The sequence below is a fragment of the Apodemus sylvaticus genome, chromosome 14, assembly GCF_947179515.1.
Source record: "Apodemus sylvaticus chromosome 14, mApoSyl1.1, whole genome shotgun sequence".
Lineage (NCBI taxonomy): Eukaryota > Metazoa > Chordata > Mammalia > Rodentia > Muridae > Apodemus > Apodemus sylvaticus.
This window is the reverse complement of record NC_067485.1, coordinates 43055618-43078459: the sequence shown is the minus strand read 5'-3', so window position 1 is coordinate 43078459 and position 22842 is coordinate 43055618. Positions and strand designations below refer to the sequence as shown.

Sequence of the window (22842 nt, the reverse complement as noted above, 5' to 3'; positions counted from 1 at the left end):
TGACTTCTTTGCCTTACAGCGAACACTCCATTATGCTGGAGCCATATTTGAGAGGCCATGGTCTAGGGACATAGTTTTAGGTTATGCCATATGTTCATGTCCCACTATGGAAGCAGTTTCATGAATTTTATATTTTATAGAACAACAAAAGTCACAAATCAAGGCAAGTTTAAAACACATTGGAGTGTACATGTAGAGGGCAGATACAGCAAGATGGGAAAGTTTCTCTGTAGGCCTCAGATGCTCTCTGATGAAATTCTTAGATTTTGGGTAGGTACAAGCTAGTAGTAGCAGAAGTAGTTGTCATTGTCATCATCATTATCTTTAAAATCAATAGATTTCAAAAATTATTCAAAAAATAAATAGATTATTTATCAGTCATGGAATGTTAGTTCTGACACAGAGGCGGGCAAGGAATGGTTGTTGAAGTGGCTAAATCTATCCCAAGTTAAGATAACTAGACTCTGAACTTATAATATTTCATCCTTTCTATACTATTACAGTTCTAATCAATGAATCAGTCTTTGTAGACACAGGTTTCTTCCAGGAACTCTCACTGACATTGAGAAGATATATGCCCTGTCCCCCAGATTATATTGATTTTTTCTTAGACAGCTATGCTTCAGCAATGTGACTACCATGGTGTTCTGAAGAAGTGCAGCCTTTTGCAATCAAATTCATTCATTGCCTCAGATTCTGGTCGGATTAGTTTGGAGACAGAACCTATAGCATTAGTGGGGGGAAGGGGTATGGGGTGTAAGGTTGCTCTTATACAAGAATACTGGGTTAAGAAAAGCAATGAGATGATATGAACCTTAACCAAATAAAAATATCTGAGAGTGGACTGGAGAGATGGCTCAGTAATAGCTTACTGTACAATGTAAAGACCTTAGTTATATTTTCCAGCACCCAACTAGTGGTGCTGTTGTATATGTCTATAATCCCAGTTCTACAGAAACTTGTGAATCCCTGGAGCTCCCTGCCCAGCCAGTCTTGAATTTCAGGTTCAGTGAAAGATCTGGTCTCAAAAAATAAGGCGGAATGTAACTGAGGAAGACCCCCTGCTTTGCCTTCCCATAACTGAGTACACACATCCATCCTCATGTAAACATGCCCCGCCACATGCATGTACATGCAAAAAAAAAATAAAAGGCTGGGGTGCCCTGCTGAGATATGATGCTTGTATAACATATGTGAGGGCCTGGGTTTGGCCCACAATATGAGCCAAAAGAAAATGAACAAATGTCTTAAAATAGAAGAAGAAATGAAGAAGGCCATTGTAACAGTGGCCTGGGTCATCAGAAGATGGTGGGTGGCCTGAAGGCAGTGGGAAGAAGTAATCACAGAGTTCTAAAACTGGGAATCAGCTCTCACAGCTATATTTACTGACATCACAAAAGGTCATAGTGCTGGGTGTAACTCTGTACTGGAGAAGACTGCTCATGAAAGTAGGGTAGACTGCGTTCAGCCTGGGACAACCAAGCATGTTGCCATTGGGGGAAGGTGGCCTCACCTTTGTCTCTTAGGAAAATGTTTCCCAGCTTTTCAGTAGAGAAGGAAAGCACTTTCTCTAGAAATCAAAGGCCTATTTTTAAACCTTTTACCGTGTGTGTGTGTGTGTGTGTGTGTGTGTGTGTGTGTGTGTGTTTGCACACATGCTTAGTGACACAACCAGTTTGGGAGAGTCACTTTTCCTGTGGGTCGTGGGGATCAAACTCAGGTCATCAGTTGATGCTAAACACATTTGTCCACTGAACCATCTTTGCAGCCCACCAAAAACTAACTTTTAAAATGGTATATCATGGAATTAGGATGCCCAATGTTGAGAAAAGTCAATCCCTTATTTTTTTTAAAGATTTATTTATTTTATGTATGTGAGTACTTTGTCATTCTCGGACACACCAGAAGAGGACATCAGATCCCATTACAGATGGTTGTGAGCCACCATGTGGTTGCTGGGTATTGAACTCAGGACCTCTGGAAGAACAGCCAGTGCTCTTAATCACTGAGCCATCTCTCCAGGCCGAAGAGTCAGTTTCTGAAGGAAGATATATGGATAGCAAATAATACCATTAAAAAATGGCCAGCTTCTCTAGAGATGTATAACTAAAGCCAAGAAAAACATACCAGCTGCCTTCTGGAATAGTTCACGTTTCAAAGGCCAGCCATACCGACTGATTGTGTGGATAACTCAAACACTGTTGGCGATCGTGTAAAATGGCACATTCGTGCTGAAAAGCACTTGGCTAAATCCCTATGAAGATAGATATGTACTTGTTGCACAACATAGACATTCTAGTACTAGATATTTGTCTAAAGGAAGTAAAAGTACATGGTTATACAGAGACCTGGACGTGGATATCCATAGGAGCCTCATAGTATGGCTCAAAAATCTATGAATATTACAGTTGTTCATCAAAGGATAGATGGTTATACAAAGTGTACTGTAACTGTTCAGTGACAACAAAGGACCAATCCATGAATATGTACAATATGCATAAATTTCAAAATAATTATTCCAAGTAAAAAGAAAACATTTCTGCATTGTTTTGCTTCCATAGCATGTCTGGGGAGTATCAATTACTACTTGCCAACAAAAGCAGGTTACCAATAACAGGAAAGGGCGAGCAGGGAGACAGCCTGGCTGCTCAGTGATACGACTTATCACATATGATAAGTCAGCTTATTAATGGCATGAACAAAATGTTCTTCTTGAACCAATCCATTAGTAAGATTGAGCTCTGAACATCGTACACATCTCCCAGTTCTACACAGTGTACTACATAGTGATTTCCTTTGGCATAGAGGCCCCAATATTGTACCATAGCAATGAGCTTTTACATGTGGAGACGACAAGGTCTATTAATTATTCCATAAACTCTACAAACATAGCGTTAACTTCTGGAGAGTACCAGTATGGGATCCGAAATGCATCACCTGTTTATGCAGACTTGCTTCTCAGTTACCCTCAACTTTCATAGTGAGGTGTATGGGGTAGCAGCATGGAAGTCCTCTAGGGCGGTAGAATAGAGGAAGCCAGCATATCAGATACAGGTAGAAGACTGCAGAGGAGCCCAGACCTGGGGTGACTGGGATCTGCATTTGCTGTAGTTATATTTTCTAATACATTTTTACCTAGTACTGTGCTTTGGACAAACAATCTATTTCAAAACTACTGCAACATCTTTCAGGACTTTGCTGTTAATAGCAGACAGAGAAACAGGCATTTAGAATTGTTCCCGTGGAAAAGTAGGTCAATACAAGCCTGTATTGGAACTGGGAACTAGCTTCCAGGCCAGAGGTCTTCAAGTATTTTACAGTGACTCCGATAAATCCTGAGATAAATAGTTCCAGGCCTTAGCAGCAGGATGCTAGGATGCTTATTGTGTTGAAGTGGGAGATAGTGACGAGCTCCACTCCACCCTGCACCCCAGTTAGATAGAATGAGCCTGGTTTTGACTGCTTGATACCGACTCTTCAAAGGTCTCATTTATGGGTTATATATTGCCCTGTTAGACCACAAACCTCTCTCTCTCTCTCTCTCTCTCTCTCTCTCTCTCTCTCTCTCTCTCTCTCTCTCTCCCTCTCTCTCTGTCTCTCTCTGTCTCTCTCTCTCTCTTTCTGTCTCTCTTTCTCTGTCTCTGTCTCTCTCTGTGTGTGTGTGTGTGTGTGTGTCTCCGTTTTGTTCAACTGAAAGGTAATTTCATGTCAGTTCTTTTCTTTTTTCTTTCTTTCTTTTTTTCTGACAAAAGCTATTACCCAGAAAGAAAAAAAAATCCCACAATGGCCACAGTGGTAGAACTGAGCCCTACAACGGAGCAGAGTGAGTTCGACCTAGGTACAGCCGTGAACAAGAAGACCCCTCCCCGGAAAGGTAAGCCGTGCACAGCTGCCTACCCACTGGCTTTATGGAGTACTCTGTTCTGTAACATATTCATATGAAACAATGGATTAATCACTTTTAAATTTTTGAAGCACACTAATATTAATACACACTTCACAGTTATTTGAAGGAAGGAAAAACTCTCTTAGGAAAATAATTTTTCACAATTACTTTCTTATCTTTATCCATACAAGTTTATTCTTCATAATTGTTAACAAAGCTGTTGGCAGACAGCTTCAGGTCATGTTCCTTTAACGTTTGATTGCAATAATACAAACAAACTTGTGTTGTGATAAATTGCATAAATATCCAAAATCAAAGAATCTTGTAAGCTTAATTCACCAAATATAATTTTGTTGCATTGATTCTATATGATTTTTATACAATTCTATATTGTATTTGATTTTTTTAATTTGCTAAGCTATTTTTCAGTATTGCTTTATCAGATTAACTTATTCTTTTCAAATGTTAATAATTCTTTAAAGGTAGCACCAAGTTAGGACAAGGAACGGCTCTCACTATGGTTCCCCTCCTCGTTCGTGTCCGACACTTTGCTCATCTTCCTCCTCTCTAGCCCGCCCCCGCCCCACACTCCCCACGCACCTCTGGCTCCTTTCTCCTCCTTCCTTTGATGGAATTCTGATGACGTGGAAGCAGAAGGGATGACTGACTGGAGGAGGGACAGGACTAGAATGTCACAGTAAGGCCTACCGGATGCATTCCAGCAGGTCCACCCCCCACAGTTACTTACCTGTTGGATAGCCCAGGCTAGACTCAAGCTCACGGTCTTCCTGCCTCAGTCTTTGTCACCCAGCGATCCCTGCAGGCACATCACCTTAGAGTCAATAGCCTGAAAGAGCATGTTGGGGACAGAGCCCCAAGCAGCTTGGCCTCATTTCTTTTCTGGGTCACCTCCTGTCTCACTCCTACACAGCCCGTTCAGATCAAAGCCACAGTGCTTCTGACAGCACTTGGGACCTTTAAGACCAGGCTCTGCTTCTGGCTCCCTCTGCTCTGTCGCCTTCACCTGGGGTTGGCAGGCAGCCACTCCAGGGCACTTCTAATTTGTGGACTGTGCCTTCCCCTCAGATGCTCACATGACCAGTTCTCAGGCACGTCCCTGGGACTGTACCTCTTCTTGTTTTATTTTCTCCACTGACAATGGCTCTAAGACAGACTTACTGTTTGGCTTTGTCTGTTGTTCTCTTCCCCTGAACATGAGCTCCACTGTGTGCTGTGTGCTGCTACACACGGAGAGTGATCAGCAAGTGTGTGTTCAGTAAGAACGGAAGACACAAACCTAGACTGAACAGCATGGCTTAGAATAGTGGCCAGTCCAGCTCCTGTCCAGTTCCCTGAAGTGAATCAACTGACTTGTTGAGGCACAGGATGAGCTGAGTAGACCTAGGCTTCCCTGAGAGACAGGCATTTGGTCTACTAAAGCATCCATGTAGAACACTGGGGGCTCTCTTTGACACCCTGAGGAGATGCTAAGCTCTGAATGCTCAGTTTATTTACCATAGTTACTACCCAATCTACTTCTCCTGTGTGTGTGTTTGTGTGTGTGTGTGTGTGTGTGTGTGTGTGTGTGTGTGTGAGAGAGAGAGAGAGAGAGAGAGAGAGAGAGAGAGGAAGTGCTCTCTGCTGAAGTACATCTGTAAGAATACCTGTGGCCAGGTGAATACAGCTTCCTGTGGTCATATGATTTTCTGCTTATCAAGTTGGTCTGTCTAATGTGTACTGTCAGGGCATCTACAAGGTGCAGTGATTCAGGGCTTTCTCAGAAGCAGAAGAAAGAGCTCAGGAAGCAGTCAGCAATCTAGACAGCATTCCTCAGAGGTCTGTTTCTGAGCCAGTCTCTCATTTCACTCACAGATGCGTGTGTCACCTATGGTTTCTGTTCTTTGGACATGGCCGCCAAGCTCTGGGAAAGGGGTAGAGGATATCATTTCACTGCTGTGCTCGCTTCTTTTTCCACTACAGATTCTCAGCATTTGAGGGTCCCAAATTTCCTAGTGAGGAAATCTTTCTAGGACTTTAATCTTCAACTTGATTCCTTTTTATTTTAAATTATATTTCAAATGAAAGTTTATCCTCAATGCCTGAGGTAAGTAAAATCATCTGCCTTAATGAGCAACTTCTTCAAACTTATGCATCAGTCATGATATGCTATAAAAATTATATTTGTGATATGTAAGATAAGCATATATGGAATATTACTAGTTATACATACTACATATATATATACATATGCATGTGACTTACATACAATGTACTATGAAGTGAGTAATCATTTATATTTATCTTTTAATGTAAGTTTTACATTTACTGTGAATCATTCCATTGGCTCTAAAACTGAATGATTTAGGAATGGGACAGGCAAAATTACAGGAAGGAGAGATAACCCCAGTGGAAGCAGGCTCTGTATATCTGTAGTATAAAATGTTGCTTAGATCAATTTAATCAATCATCTGCTATCTTTGAATCTGCTTTTGCTCACTCCAGCAGAATCAGACGTGCCATTTAAGTCATCAGGTGTCAGTCAATAGTGACTTTCTACATTGTGTCTCTTTTTTTAAAGACAGGTCATGTTTAGTTAGCCTCAACATGTGCTAGCTATGTTGACAGCACAGCTGTGATCAAACTCCTGATCCTCCTGCCTCCACCTCTCAAGAAAGCCAAGCTTTCTGTAATATCTTGTGAAAAACTAATGTTAGGTCAATAAAGCAAGCCATGATGTGATGTCTTGTTTCCAGTCCCGAGTTTATGTTCCATGCGCTATGGAATAGCCTTCATCGCACATTTCTGCAACTTTACATTGCTAGCGCAGAATTCCATCATAAGCATCACCATGGTAGCCATGGTCAACAACACCGACCACCTCCCACCCCACCTCAATAGCTCTGCTGAACGACTTCCTGCTGTTTTAAACAGTAATCAGCCTGAAGCCTCAAAGCATCTTTCTTTAAAGGTAGGCAAAGCAAAACTTAGGTTTGTTCTCCCAATCCTGTGCGTGTGCGTGTGCGTGTGCGTGTGCGCGTGCGCGCGTGCGTGCGTGCGCTAACTGCCCAGAGGGGTTCCCAAGGATTTCCCTGTTTCTGCTTCCTCGGTGATTGGATAACAGAGCACAGTGGTGGGCTTTTCATGTGGGTTCTGGGATTAAGCTGAGCTCTTAATGCTTGCACAGCAAGCACTTTACCAATTGAACCGTCTCTTTGGCCTCTGGATTCAAATTTTTGGTATTCGTTTTTTATATTTATTTTTCTAGATTTATACTTTCAAAAGCCCCTTTTACAGTTCTGGGAAGAGAAGCCGGGGCCTTGCACATTTTAGACCAGTTGCTTTGTAACTGAGCTACTTTCCAGCCCTTTCCCTTTTCTCTTCTGGCCGTTCCATTTCCAGAAAGAGCCTGGTTAAGCTATCCCAGCAGGCCTTGAGCTCACTTTGCAGCCCAGGCCTTGCCCCTTGACCTTGTGCTCCTCCTGCCTCAGCCTTTGGAGTAGCTGGTATTACAGATCTAGGCAACCAGGCCCAGCTGTGCTCAAAATCTTTAATTGAGAAAAATTCAGGCTTTAAGGGGTCTTCTTAGAGTAGGTAAGTCCTTTCCAGTATGCGGCTCACAGAGGCATTCTGTTTCCTAAAGGCCCCTGTGTATAACTGGAGTCCTCAAACCCAAGGAATCATCTTCAGCTCTGTCCAGTATGGCATGATGCTGATGCAGGGTCCTGGCGGATACTTGGCAGGGAAAATCGGAACGAAGAAGGTGGTTGGAATTGCTCTGCTTGGATCTTCCCTGCTCACTCTCTGCACCCCACTGGCTGCCAGGCTGGGACTAGCTTTTCTCCTGGCAACTCGAGCAGTTCAGGGCTTAACCCAGGTACCAAGCACCTCAGGTATTTCCTTCTTTCTTCCTCTTCCTCTTCTTCTTTTTTTTCTTCTTCCTCCTCCTCCTCCCCCGTCCCTCTTCCCCCTCCTCTTCTTCCTTCTCCCTTCTCCCCCATCCTCCTCCCGGCTCCTCCTCCCCCTTCCCCCTTCTCCTCCTCTTACTTCCCCCTCCTCCTCTCCCTCCTCCTCTCCACTTCTCCTTCCCCTCCTCCTTCCCCTCCTCCTCCTCCCCCTTCTCCCCTTTCTCCTCCCCCATCCTCCTTCCTTCCTCCTCGCCATCCTCCTCCCCCTTCCTCCTTCCCCTTCCTCCTCCCCATCCTTCTCCTCCCCCTCTTTCTCTTCCCTCCTCCTCCCCATGCTCCTCCTCCCCATTCCCCTCCTCCCCCTCCCTCTTCCCCATCCTCCTCCTCCCCCTCCCTCCTCCCCATCCTCCTCCCCCATCCTCCTCCTCCCCATTCTCCTCCTCCTCCCCCATCCTCCTTCTCCCCATTCTCCTCCTCCTCCCCCTCCTCCTCCCCCTCCTCCTCCCCCATCCTCCCTCCTCCTCCTCTCCTATCCTTCTCCCCCCCTTCTCCACCATCCTCCTCTTCCCTCCCCATCCTTCTCCCCCTTCTCCCATCCTTCTCCCCCCTTCTCCCCATCCTCCTCCTCCCTCCTCCTCCTCCCCCTCCTCCTCCCCATCCTCCTCCCTCCTCCTCCTCTCCTATCCTTCTTCCCCCTTCTCCACCATCCTCCTCCTCCTTCCCCATCCTACTCCTCCCCATCCTTCTCCCCCCTTCTCCCATCCTTCTCCCCCCTTCTCCCCATCCTCCTCCTCCCTCTCCCTCCTCCCTTTCCTCCTCCCTCCACCTCCCCCTCCTCCTCCTGCCTCCTCCTCCTCCCCTCCTTCTCCTCCCTCTTCCTACTCCTCCCTTCTCCTCCTCCTCCCCCTTCCTTCTCCCCCCTCCTACGCCCTCCTCCCCTCCTCCTCCTTCTCCCCTTCTCCTCTTCTGCTTCCCCCTCCTCTTCCCCCTCCTCCTCCCTCCTTCTTTCCCCCCTCCTCCTCCTCCCTCCTCCTCTTCCCCCTCTTCCTCCATTCTCCTCCTCCCCCATCCTCTCCCTTCTCCTCCTCCCCTCCTCCCCCCTCTCCACCTCCTCCCTCTCCACCTTCTCCCCTCCTTCTCCTCTCCCTCCTCCTCCCCCTCCTCCTCCCATTCCTCCTCCTTCCCATCCTCCTCTCCACCCTCCTTCCCCCTCCTCCTTCCCCATCTTCCTCCTCTTCTTCCTCCTCCCCCTCTTCCTTCTCCCCCTCCTCCTCCCCTTCCTCCTCCTCCCCATCCTCCTCTCCCCCCTCCTCCCCCTCCTCTTTTCCCATCTTCCTCCTCTTCTTCCTCCTCCCCCTCCTCCTCTTCCTTCTCCTAAATGTAAACCAAGCTGGCCTCTAACTCACAGAGAGATCCACCACCTGCCTCTGTCTCCTGAGTGTTGGACTTAAAAGATGTGTGTCACCACACTCAGCCCTTGATACTGAGTATTTTCAAACTCTAAGCTGAATATTTTTATATAGTACTACATCAACATATCTAATCATTTTTATTTCAGGGCACTGGATATGGCGGACAGTTTGCACTCTGGCAGAGATGGGCTCCTCCGAATGAACGCAGCCGACTCTGCAGCATTGCTATGTCAGGTAAAGTTGTGCAGTCTCCATGTGCAGTTGGCAACCTAATGCTTCCTATTGGGTTCCTAAAACATTTTCTATTGAACAGTTCTTTTGCTGATGCTATGAAGTGTCTATATAAATTAAGGAAACCAATCTTTTGTTTGTGATGTGACTTATTTTTCCCTGTGTTATGATTTGTGGCATAATATTCCTTGTGATATGACTTCTCACCTTTAAAAATGTTTTTATGTTGCTAAATTGATCGCTTTTCTTTTGTGGAATTTGAAATTTCCATTCAGTCATGGAAATGTTGTAAAAGCTGTTATCTGTGTTTTAAATGAATTTGTAGGGTTTCATTTTTATACATTTATTCTAGATAGTCATATAAAACTTATATTTTCATTTCATCTGACATATGGATTCAACTTAATAACTTTTGGAATTGCTCTAAATTTTTGTGAGAATATGTTTACTTTAAAAAAGTTTTATTACACTCATTTACTTACTGTATATGCATGTCACAGCATATAGCTGAAAGTCAAAGAACAACGTCCAAGAGTTAATTTTCCCTTTTTACCATGAGGGTTCTGCCATGTAGAAATCAAACTCATGTCAAGCAAGTGTCTTTACCCAATGAACCATCCTGCCAGTTCCTGAGACTTTTATCTGAAACTGACCTGTTAGTATAATGTGCCCATAACAAACATTCTGGGAGCAGAACCCTAGCATATATTAGGGAAAGTGGAGAACAGATTATATAAATTGACAATGGCCACTGTCAAGGCTAGGACTGGATAGAAAAAGGCTAATGCTGTGGGCAATGTGTGTGTTCAAAGATAATCAAGAACTCTCCAAGTCCAAAACCATGAGTTAGCCACATACATTAGAGGAGCTTGCTGAGAGCAGGCCTCGAAAGCCCCCTCAGAAACCCAGAACAGTAGTATCCAGTGTGTGTCATGAGAGTTCACATTAGCTGACAGAAAGAGAGTATGCAATTTAGACAAAAGAAATTTGCCTCCCTTACCCAACTGTGAGAGGATCTCAGAACACAAGACGAATCAGGGAATAAAAGCATGAGAGTGCGGACATAGCAGCTGTGGGGTCAACCCAAGCAACAGCAGATAAAATGCATGAATGTAAGCTTAAGTGATGACAAATGCATGCAATGCCAATACTCGGAAAGCTGAGATGGGAGGACTGCCACACAGGCCAGCCTGGGCTATGCAGTGACTTGCAAGCCCTCAACTCAAGAAAACAAACATCAAACAAAAGGCACAAACCATTAAAAAACAAAAACAAAAAACAAAAAACAAAAAACAAAAAAAAAAAAAAACAGAATAAAGGCAGTGAGCTTGAAGGAAAGTCCCGTGCCCTTCTCTTACTAATCTATAGGGCTTAGACCAAAATAAATCAGCTGACACACGTAGGGAAGCTCACATATCTCAGGAGCCCACAAGCCCACAGGCATTCTTGAGGAACCAGGAAGAAATTCTTTTCTGATTTCAGAAAGCATTGGGAACATGGCTGCCTGAAGGCATCACAGAGAGAGCAGATGGAAGAGTCCATCACAATAGAGCCTCCTGAGCCCACCTCCTTGCCTCAGTAGAACTGATATCACTTTCCGTGACGGTGATATCTGGGTTGAAAGACAGGAGATCTCTACCCAGAAGTTAGAGAAAGACTCCCCAGAAAAGCACCTGCCTAGGGCCCAAGAGGCCTGGCTACTGCCAGCCTCCAGTGCCAAACACACCCCATGTTCCTTGTAGATGTACCTAACCTTTGATGTTGTCACCCTACACTGTCATCTACGAAGTTCACACCCGAGAACAAGCCTGAATGACTAACACATGAAGTCTCATTGCAAATTAAAGAGCTGAGTCAAGTTTTCTTTGAGGATTTGGTCCTGGTGTGGTGACCTCCCTCTAGTGAAGGCCCCACATCCTACACACACAGGCCACACAAATTAGATTTATGGTTTTAAAATAATAAGGCACAGTTGGGTAGGTTGGGAAGGACAGATGGATCTAAGAAGAATTATGGAGGGGGTAAATATGATCAAAATAAATTGCATGATATTCCCAAAAAGCTAATAAAAATGAGAAAAAAATATAAACTATCTCATAATGTTTAAGTAAGTTTAAGATTTTGTGTTAGACTGGATTCATAGCTATTCTAGGGTGTAGGAGGTCTGTCAGTCACAGCTTGGATATGCTTTCAGGGACTACAAAAGATACATATTGGTAGGGCATTTTATAGCTACTCATAGAGCTTTGGAACTAAGCAGGTCAAGCAGGGCTTGTAGCTCATGCTTACAAATTAATTAAAAAAAATGTCTTGGTAGCTTAGTCCAGAGCTCAGAAAACAGACAGGAGGGCTCTCAAAGAAAATTGAATGCTTTCATTGCACAGCTTTTTGAATTAATTTCAAACATGGAGTGAAATGAGAGAGGAGGGAAAAAGAAGGAGAGAGAGACAAAGAGAGGGGAGAGGGAGATAGGTGGACGAACACACACACACACACACACACACACACACACACACACACACATGGGGGGCCAAGGAATGACATAGTTATCTCATGGGAGATAGGAGGCAAACATATGGAAGGGCCATCTGTTCTTAGATGCCTAAATATCCTCTGTCTTTTTATTGCCTCAGCTTTCTCACCAAAGGTGTAGTTATAAAAAAACGTAGTTATAGTTCAAGAAAGACTGTCCCCAGAGGGAAGGCATCCTGAACCCAAGACACCTGCTCTTTGGAAGGGACACATGGAAGAGTAGAGCCAGTCAGCAAGGAGCCTCATAACTGCTGTTTTTTCGTTCTTGAGTATGTGGGGCAGAATGAGCAGCAGCATAGCACCCCTTTGCACATTTTGAATCAGTAGTGCTGTGCTGAAAAGCGGTCCCTTTAAGAGGGGTGAAAAGCCAGTGTACAGTACTTATAATAGCCTATGCTAAAAAGATCCCTGAGATATCGGGCTTAAAATGCACAGTGAGGAGGAGACGGGTACACTCAATGTCACAGACCAGCACACCAGGGATTTGGCATTTCACATGCCTCTTCAGTGTTCAAGATCACAGGCTTTGATTGTTTTCCCTCACAGAGAAATACCAAAAAGCACAAAGGGGGCTCTAAGGAGATAAGTATTTGTTTTGGTTTTACTCCCTTTTTATTTTTCTGGATTATTGAAAAATATTTTAACTTTTAAATCTTTTTAATTGATATAAAATTGTTATAATATATAATATATTTTATGTATAATATATATATATATATATATATATATATATATATATATATATATATGTAATATATCACATGGTACCATGAGATATTTCAGTACATGTGAACACTTACTAATGTTCAAATCCAGGCATATCCATCTCTTCTAATATTGACCATTTCTCTTTAGTAAAATTATTCAAAATTCTCCATTATAGTTTTTTTGAAATGTAATGTGCTGTCGTTATTTACCCTCTGCCTGCTACTATGCAAGAGGAACACCAGAACTTGTGCTTTATTTACAACATGGATTCTATGCTATTGGTATTGCATGCAGATGGGTAAGAGTCAAGAGTAGAGAAGGAGGTGAGGGTGAAGAAGTGAGAAGACGTTCACTTAGGAGCCCAGAGTTGAGGCAGATTGGGCAAAGGCAAGCAGACATGAAAGAACATGGCTTTGCTTGGATAGAGGAGTCTGTCTTCTCTTATAACCAAGGCAACCACAGACATTTAGGTGAAAGATACAGATTGGGTGGACCTGGTGGTAGGAAAGGTACTCACTTCCATCTTTCTTTCCATGTGCCCTGGAACTTAGAATTCTCTTTCAAACACTGCCTTCCCTGTTGTTAAAAGACCAACCTGGTACAGTTTACTTAACTGTGACTAGCTGTACTTGATCAAATGCAAGTTTGACTGCTGGCGTTTAAATGAGATAGCAAAGACAGTATGCTTCAAGGAACATGAATAAAAGAAAAGAAGATATAAACAAGCATTTCTTTTCTTTTTTTTGGTTTTTTCGAGACAGGGTTTCTCCGTGTAACCCTGGCTATCCCGGAACTCACTCTGTAGACCAGGCTGGCCTGGAACTCAGAAATCTGCCTGCCTCTTCCTCCCAAGTGTTGGGATTAAAGGTGTGCACCAACACTGCCCAGCTAAACAATCATTTCTACTTCACAGAGTAGGTTAAAAAGAAGTCCAAGGAAAAGAATGAATGTAGAGGCCAAAAATCTGATTGCCTTTAAGTGCTGACTGTGAAATACATTGTAAACAGAGTTAAGGAGGGAAGAACTGTGGCCTGCAAGCCACAGGGACGATTCACAAAGCACAGCATCTGTAACTTAAGACAAACGGAAACAATGGAGAGGAAACAGAAAAAAAACCGACAACAAATGATAAAATTTGTAAACAGTGAAAAACTCAACTTCATTACAAAGAACAGAATTAAAAATGAGAGTTCTTATTATCTATATTAGAAGAAAAATACTTAAAAATTTGATGATATTAAATATTATCAAGGCGATGGGAAAGAAAGAACTGTGTTAGTGATTTAAGTTAAACAGCTTTCAACACAGAACTTTTACAGTAGTTATCAAATTTTAAAATATATATAGCCATTGATCTAGCAGTTTCACCTCCAATACTCTAGTCACAAAAACAAATTGTGTTTCTATTCAGAAATGAGTAATGATGCCTATGTAGAATTAAGATCTGTAGTGCAATGGAGATCTTTGCAAGAGCAATTGTTCAATGCTGGGGCTGGAGAGTTGGCTCCAGGGTGAAGAGCATGCACTGCTCTTACAGAGGACCCACGTTCCGTTCCCAGCGCTCCTACCTGCTGCTGCATCTCTAGGCCACCTGCCATTGTCTCCTGCCTCCATGGGCATGTCCTTCACATGCACAGCCTACTCCTGCCACACACTGCAGACAGACATAACATAATTCAAAAATAAAATCGAAGTAAAAGATAGCTGTTAACATAAAACCCTCAGGCCATTATAATCTTGCTTATTTTAAAATAGCAACTCCAAATACATATGGAATTTGACAAGTTGGGTAAACATAAACAGTGATCTTGGTTAGAATTATTTGCAAAGCTGTGAAACGGGAATGTGCGTACTCTATATTAGAACGCTCTGTGAAGTTATAGAAATTAAAACAGTGTCATTAGCATATTTATGAGAAGCATCTTCCCTCAATGCATTCACAAATTGCATGTAAGTGCAGAGAAAAGAACGTGAGTAACTGTTTCTTGTACAATAAACTGATGTAATGCTTATCTTCAGAGGGGTAGACAGGGCAGAACTGGACAGTATACTAGAACCTTGGTACTTCATGGTACTTTATTTCCATAATAAATGCCTGTAACTGTAAATTAAGACAGCAAGAAAGTAGTATGGCAGTCACCTGAATGTCACTTTGGAATCTTAAAGGGAAAAAAGAGACTCCCTGGAGGTATATAAATTAAAGGTCTGGTCTGAAGGTTTTGCATTTACATATGCTTATTCTGTGTTTTGGTGGCTTCTCTGTGTTCATCTGCCAGCCTACAATGTGTCTAGTGGAAGGCTGGGGTCCTACCACTTTCTTTCTGTCTCTCTGCAGGAATGATATTGGGAATCTTTACTGTCCTCCTTGTGGGCGGCATCATTACTGAAGCCCTTGGGTGGCCCTTTGTCTTCTATATTTTTGGTAAGCTGCTTGCTGGTTTCTGGGATATTCAGGAATGTGCTTCTGAGTTTGTGCACCTGTGTGTAGTTTTCTAAAAGAAGAGAGTCAAAATATAAAAATGTTAGGGAAACAAAATATCACAATATAAGGAATAACCTTTGCTAGCTGTCTTAGGGTTTCTGTTGCTGTAAAGAGACACCATGACCAAGGCAACTCTTATAAGGACAACATTTAATCAGGGCTAGCTTAAAGGTTCAGAGGTTCAGTCCATTAATAACAAGGCAGGAAGCATGGCAGTGTTCAGGCAGGTATGGTGCTAGAGAGGGAGCTGAGAGTTCCTCATCTTGAACTCAAGGCAGTCAAGAAAAGACTGAGCATCCTCAGACAGCTAGGAGAAGGGTCTCAAAGCCCACCCCCAAAGTGGCATACTCCCTCTAACAAGGCCACACCCACTCCAAAAAGGCCACACTTCCTAATAGTGCCACTCCCTGGGCCAAGCTTATTCAAACTACCACACTAGCCAAGATGTACATATCCTCTGACTTCATATAAAGTACTGCTCTCCTGTCATAAGGCACAGCCACCAGGATGCCACTGTGCCTTGTAGGCAGGAGGTGAAGATTTGGAGAGCAGTGCTTTCTAAGAGACAGAAGAAAACAATCCAAAGACGTAAATGTATCTATGGGGTTTGTCTTGGTTAAGCATAGCAAAGGGCTGGAGTCCTTAGCGAGCCTTGAGGTTTCTAAAGAAAAAATTATATAAAACACTGAGAGTAATTTGGGGGTAATTTCACTATTTGTCCCAAGACATTCATTTAGCTAGAAACCAAGAAAGTACTGCTTCACCCACAGTTTCCACTGGAGTGGCTTTGCATTTTATTTTCATACTTCCCATTAGCTTGTTTTACTTACAAGTGTGCTCCTCTTTCAGACAATGAGTATCTTAGAGACAGAGATGGGTTATTGTCAGGTCTCAAGACTCTATAGAGTTCACAGAACATGAAAATACTAGTCCATAGATCACTGGGTGGACATATTAATACCAAGTAAAGATAACTTCAGAACAAGCAGTCTTATCAACTCACCAAGAAGATACAAGAATCTGAAATACATGTGCACCCAACAGCAGAACTCCCAAATGCACCATGCAAAAACTGACTGGATGAGGCTGGGAAGTAGCCCAGTTGGTAATGTCCTTGCTTAGGATGAAGCCATGGGTTCAGTCCCCAGTACTACAGAAAACTGTGCATGGTGATACATACCTTTAACCTTAGTACTCAGAAGGTAGAGACAGAAAGATCAGAAATTCAAGGTCATTCTGTACTATATGGAAAGTTTGAGGCCAACCTGGGATATGTGTGTTTTATGGTATGGGAATATGACAAGAAAAAAAAAACTTAAGGAAAGATTAGCCCCCTTAGCCAAATCTGTGAGCTCCAGAGTCAGAGATCGTGTGTCATGGAAATAAAGAGAATAATCAAGGAAGATGTCCAGCTCTCTCTCTGTCTCTCTCTCTGTGTCTACCTCCCTCACACACACACACACCAGGCCTATATAGAAAATATAGAAAAATTATTCTTCTAAAAGAAAGCAGGGAAATTTTATTTGTTCTTTAATTAACCAAGCAAATTCTAAATATGACACCAAAAATATGAACCGTAGAAGAAATCAATAATTTGAAAATCAGCAGAGTTAAAAAGTATGTATCATCTTCAAATGGCATTGTTAAGACAATAAAAGGACAGACTAGTTCAAAGAGAAAATATCTACAAAACAATTAATTATATGTTTTTCTAAATTATATATATATATAAATAATTTTCAAAACTATGAGAATATAAGACCCTCAATTGAAAAATGTGCAGAAATGTTTTACCAAATATATACACAGAGAACACAGACCTATGACTACACACCTATTTAAGAACCTTTAGTCATGGGGGTTTGAAAATTAAAAATCACAATAAGTATCTCCATATGCCTATTAAAATGGCTAATACTGAAACCATTGAGAGCGTTAGGCTGTCTCTAAGGTCTGTGACCCCATTCCCACAACAAATAAAAGGGAAATATTGAAACCGCTTGTTTGAAAACTGAGAAGAGTTCATAATGAACTTTGGCAATGCCTTATCCTAGAAATGTCCTAACTTGAGAAGAAGTCATTCAATATACCCAAAGAACTCTAAGACAGCTCAGCACAGAGATACATCCACATTTATTGCTGCACTATTTACAGTATCCTGGGGATGGAACCAGCATAGATTTCTAGAAACAAAAAAGCAGATAAAGACAATGCTATGGTGCAGATACACAGTGGAATCTTATTCAACCAGAAAGAAGAATGGAATTATGTCATTTTCTGGAAAATTGATGCAACTGGAAATCATCATATTAAAAGAAATAAATTAGATGCAGAAAAACAAGCCACACATTTTTCTCTCATTTGTAGAAATGAAAGTTCTTTACAAATGCACATCTGTCTACCTAGCTACATGCATACATACATACTTGGGTTATAACAAGCATATCCATACAAATTTGTATGGGTCATAACATACATATGCATTCATGGGTCATAACATCCATTAACATACATATACATTTTTGGTCATGAACATATACATACATATATGTGTATGTGTGTGTATGTGTATGTGTCACAACATACATATATGTACATAAAAGCAGATAGGCAGCTAAGGGAGATTTAGTAGCTGATAGGAGGGAAAGGGACAGGAATGACTAGGGAGGGTATAGGAAGAAGCTGACATGATCAATACATGTGATACATTTAAGAGAAATTATTTAAAAACAAGATTATCTTCACTGACTATTACACCAATTAAAAACAAAAAAGTACAGGGTTTAGTAGTAATGAGTTAAGGAGGTGTTGACAAATGTACTGTAACGTCAACACATGGGAAGCAGAACAGAAGGTATATGGGAACTCTGGGCCATCTTTGCAACATTTAAACAAACTTAGCATTATTGTATAACTTAAGGTCCACTTTAAATATTATACAAATGAGCCTCTTGATGAACTCTTCTGTCTGCTTGCAGGAGGTATTGGTGTGGTCTGCTGCCTTCTCTGGGTCATTCTGGTTTATGATGACCCTGTCTCTCATCCATGGATAAGCGTCCCAGAAAAGGAGTATATTTTATCCTCTCTGAACCAACAGGTATATATAAGATCTCCAGCATGGGCAGAAACCTTGCATCCACATCTGGTTTCCTAACGGTGGCTGAGACTCTGAGCCTCATGTTGATATTATTACTCAAACCAATGCATTTGTTTCCAGTTCAGCTCAGAAGAGCAGCCACTTCCGATCAAAGCTATGCTCAAATCTCTGCCTCTCTGGTCCATGGGTCTTTGCATTATGACCCATCAGTGGCTTATTAACACCTTTGTAATATACACTCCAACCTACATCAGTTCTGTGTTCAGCGTCAACATCAGAGACGTGAGTAAATTCCACTCCATTCCTGCTCCATGTTGGCATGACCCCTCGGTCACTCATTACCCCAAATAACCTGACATTTAACACTAATGATAGACAGTCACTTTGCTGGGAGTATTACTTAAGAGGTTGCCAAGTTTCCAGGGGTGGAGAGGATGGTTTCAGCGGGTCAGGATGACAAGGGGATTACCAACATGTTTTCTCCCGGCCTTAATTGTGGCCATTTACCCAGTCTTCTCACTTCAGAATGGTTTCCTGTCTTCTCTTCCCTTTTTTGTTGCCTGGGCCAATGGCATCCTTGGAGGCCAGCTGGCAGATTTTCTACTGAGCAAAAATTTTAGGCTCATAACTGTGAGAAAAATCGTCACAATTTTAGGTAAGAACGGAGATGTGGGATTTGCATGGCATAGGCATTCAACAGGCAAAGAATGCGTCTCACCCTTGCATTTGTCTGTTTCACATTTCCTAGGAAATACTCCTTCTGCAGTCCTCATTGTGGTTCTGCCCTATGTCCAGTCCAGTTATATTACAACAATTACATTCCTGACACTCTCCTGTGGACTAGGCTCTCTGTGTCAGGCAGGAGTCTATATTAATGCGTTAGATATTGCGCCAAGGTAAGACTCTTATATATACTCTTAATTTCATATTTTCTGGGGGGAAAATGGTTGGTAGTGTTCTGGGAGCCTCAGAGTTTGGAAAACAATAAATCATAAGCATGGACCATGGCTGGGCCTAGGGTGTATTGGGGAAATATGGACTTATTAAATTGCTTCCTATTGGATATGCACGGCCTACGTCCTTTTTGAAAGAATCACACATAAAGCAGTAATGAAAGACGCTGTCAGGTGTGTCTGGATTTAACTTGGGATATTGACGTCACCCATAGGTATGCCAGCCTTCTCATGGGAACATCAAGAGGATTCGCACATTCTTCTGCTGTGCTGGTACCCATTGTTGCTGGGTTTTTCCTCAGTCAGGTAGTTTTCATTTCAAGATAGACTTTTAAAAGACTCTCCCACATGTATTTTCAAAAGTGATAACTAAAGACTATATTCAAAGATTGGGAAAGAGTTTTCACTTCACTTTGGGGTGACCATGAAGCATAGAGCAGAATGAACCAGAGCTGAGGTCATTCTGGAACTAATCAGTAGCTACTCAGCATCTCCATTTGAAATGGCACACAGTGCCACCAGAATCTCAGGAGAATGTTTCCTGCCAAGCCATCTGAGGCTGAATTTTCATTTGTGTAAGTAACCACACAGAGAGAAGAACTGGACAGCAAGCATGGTTAAGTGCCTGGTGCATGCTGGCATTACAACAGGCATTTTATACACTGCAATCCTGTTTGGCTTTTCCTTCTCACATCAGTTTGAAAATTAATACTATCTCCCTCAACTCCTAACGCTTAAACTGAAAATACTGTAGAATAAGCTTTTCTTCTCAGAGGATGTAGCCTCTGAAGCTGGTGTCTTTTCACCACATTGCAACATGGATGGGAGCATCTTAGAACCAGTTTTAGCAAAGCAAGGTTGTAAGCAAGTTCTATAGGTCAGTTGTGAGGGTCTTCAAATCTCTCATATTTAGAACATTTTGAGCATATTTTGGAGTTCTTTTGTCTAATTATCAAGACACTTTCTAGGACCTGAATTTCATCAAGGAAACTGTCGTGTGAACTAGTGATTCCATTTCATAGGAAAAGAGACGAGAAAAGTAATATGTATTTTGGGTCTTGTGTTCCCAGGACTCTGAATTCGGGTGGAGGAATTTATTTTTTGTATTGTTTGCAATTAACCTATTTGGCTTAATCATCTACCTCGTGTTTGGGAAAGCAGATATTCAAGAATGGGCTAGAGAGAGGAAGCTCACTCGTTTGTAAAGGTAACAGTTGATGATTGCGGTACAGCTACAGTCTCAGAAGCAAGACTTCCAAATGTTAATTTCTTGTCACTTTCCTTCCTCAGCTGTCCCTCTTGCAGTAAAGAAGTCATTACATTTGCTGGATCCTATGTGGGAAGACTTTCATGAAAAATTACATCATATATTTCCCCCTTTCATCCAGACTTCTTTTGAAGAAAATACGAGATGAATAAAGCATCAAGTAAAATGAAAGGAAGGGACCAGGTTGTCATCTTTGAATCAAGAAATTTGGTGCTGACACAGTAGTTTCCATTTTTAAAGGAACAAAGTTTATGAACTCTTGGTCCAGAGTGGTAATCTTTACTAGAGCAATTATTTATTTTCTATTTGTCAGGTTGAATATTCGTTTCTCTTTATGCCCATGGTACTGTAAGCAGAGCAAGCACTCTGACTGGTTTTCGCTCCTAGCCTGCAGTTTCCATTTCCTGGGTTGGCACAGACACGTGTTTCACACATGGTCCACTCTTCTTCACTGTGCACAGGCTCCTGGAGGGTGAGTTGTGTGGCCTGCATTCACACTCCCTTGCCTACTGGCTTCAACCAGATTTTTGATGGAGAAATGAAAATGTAGTCCAAGGAACTTGGCACAGAGGGTCACTGCAGTCCCCGGCCCCGGCAGGCAGCCCCTTTGTGTGTACGGGTTACTTCTTCCCTCTATTTGTTATTTTTGTCTGTGTTTATGCCATCTCTGTTATTCTCTAGAACCTGTTGTGGTTTTCTTGACCTCTGCCTGATCCTGTGCAAATTATCTCCTTTCACTGTCATGAAACTGCCCAGAGTGGCTGTCATCCCTCTTCTGTGAGATACACGTAATTTATGGTTAAATCATTCATAAGGATCAAAAGTAAAACTGACTTAGTGTTTTTGTAAAGTAATGGTTTATAGGTGTCTGTGGGTCAGACCAAGTTTAGAGACCCAGGACAGCACTGAGAACTGTTCTCCATGATGACCTTTATGATCTAAAACGGAGAATACTGTCCTCAAATCATATCCTACAAAGGTTGTATAAGACATTCTGAGTACAGATCAGGGCAAGATTAGAGAGGCCAACCATGAACAAACACAGTATTGACTGTGGTCTTGATATGAGTTCCGATCTGTCTGTTGGGACACTAGAGTAAGTTAAATACAGTTTTCTTTCTATTGTGCAGAGGGGCACACATGGGGCACAGATGAAGATTTGCCATCCCGTGCTGAAAAACACAGGGAAGCAATTCCAGGGGTACATATTAAATGGGCAGCCTTATTTCATAAAATCAGGAAACAGGTTGCATTCTAAAGGGAGTCCCCTGTCTGCATATTCATAGGAAAGTACAAAGCACAAAATTAGAGGAAGGTGTATGGCTAACACATGCAGTGTTCATGTGTCATAGGAGAGAGTTTGAGAACATTATATAATCAGTGAAGTAGAGCTCATAGCAATAGCTACATGGACAGATCTTTCTAAATGGAGCATTTTCCTATAATTTCAGAATTAGGATGACACGTCAAATGATCATCTGTATGCTGGTCTTTAAATCAGCAGTTTTAAGGACTGAAATAAGGCAGGACATGTTGAAATGAAGAGAACAGGGGTGGGAAATGTTTGTGTGGAAGAATTTGAAGATCCTACCATTTAATTGAATAGATGGTAGAGAAGACAAATAGAAGGTGAGGGTCCTAGGGCTTGGACCTGGGAGATAAGAGAGACTACAAAACAGAGACTGCAGAAAGATGACTTCTGCTCAGAGAAAAAATAATGAGCTGACTGGGATGGCCTGAGTTAGCAGTGATGTTGAGAAGGTCAAGTAGCCATAGGCTCAAAAGACTAGACTCCACCATTTGTCCCACATGCCTACCAAAGAGATCATTGAGTGATGGTAAAGGACAATGAAAGGAGATTAACTTGACATGGCCATATTGGAAGCAGTGTCCCTAAGTCTGTCTTCAAAGTGGCAGTGGTCTGTTGTTGGTCATTGTGTCAGCTCTGGTCCCTATCTCTAGTTCTGGAGAAGATGACATTGTTGTCACCACTTGAGGGGAGTAATCTGAGTTCCATGGAGTGATGACACCTGTTCCAGGGTTCAGCCTCACCACCTGAGTAACTGGTAATCATCCTCACTTGGGAGCAGGGCATTTATCCTGCAAACTGTAGTTTGGCTCTTTTGTCATAAAGATGTTTATTACCAGTACTTTAACCCTGGAGTTCAAGACAACTGCGGGAGAGAATGACTGTCATAGTTCGGTTTGTACAGCTATGATAAAACACCACGGCCAAAGCAATGTGGGGAGAAAATAATTTATTTCACCTTACAACTCTCAGGCCACACTCCATCACCAAGAGAAGCCAGTGCAGGAACTCAAGGCAGAAACCTTGATACAGAAACAGAAGCAGAAGCCAAGGGCTGATG

The 22842-nt window shown here is 42.3% G+C and overlaps 1 protein-coding gene across 2 annotated transcripts; it reads left to right on the top strand.

The window, feature by feature from the left end:
- Positions 1-3783: 3783 nt before the first annotated feature.
- Slc17a3 (solute carrier family 17 member 3) lies at positions 3784-20411 on the top strand. 2 transcript variants are annotated; one of them, XM_052156393.1, is made up of 11 exons: positions 3784-3874; positions 6640-6854; positions 7527-7760; positions 9350-9437; positions 15010-15096; positions 18135-18253; positions 18374-18535; positions 18779-18908; positions 19002-19149; positions 19422-19512; positions 20277-20411. In XM_052156393.1, exons 1-11 carry the CDS (start codon positions 3784-3786, stop codon positions 20409-20411), a joined length of 1500 nt encoding a protein of 499 aa, XP_052012353.1. The 2 variants fall into 2 exon arrangements, with proteins under 2 accessions (XP_052012353.1, XP_052012355.1); XM_052156395.1 differs by lacking the exons at positions 3784-3874; positions 7527-7760 and having other exon boundaries at positions 6648-6854.
- The last annotated feature ends 2431 nt before the right edge of the window (positions 20412-22842 follow it).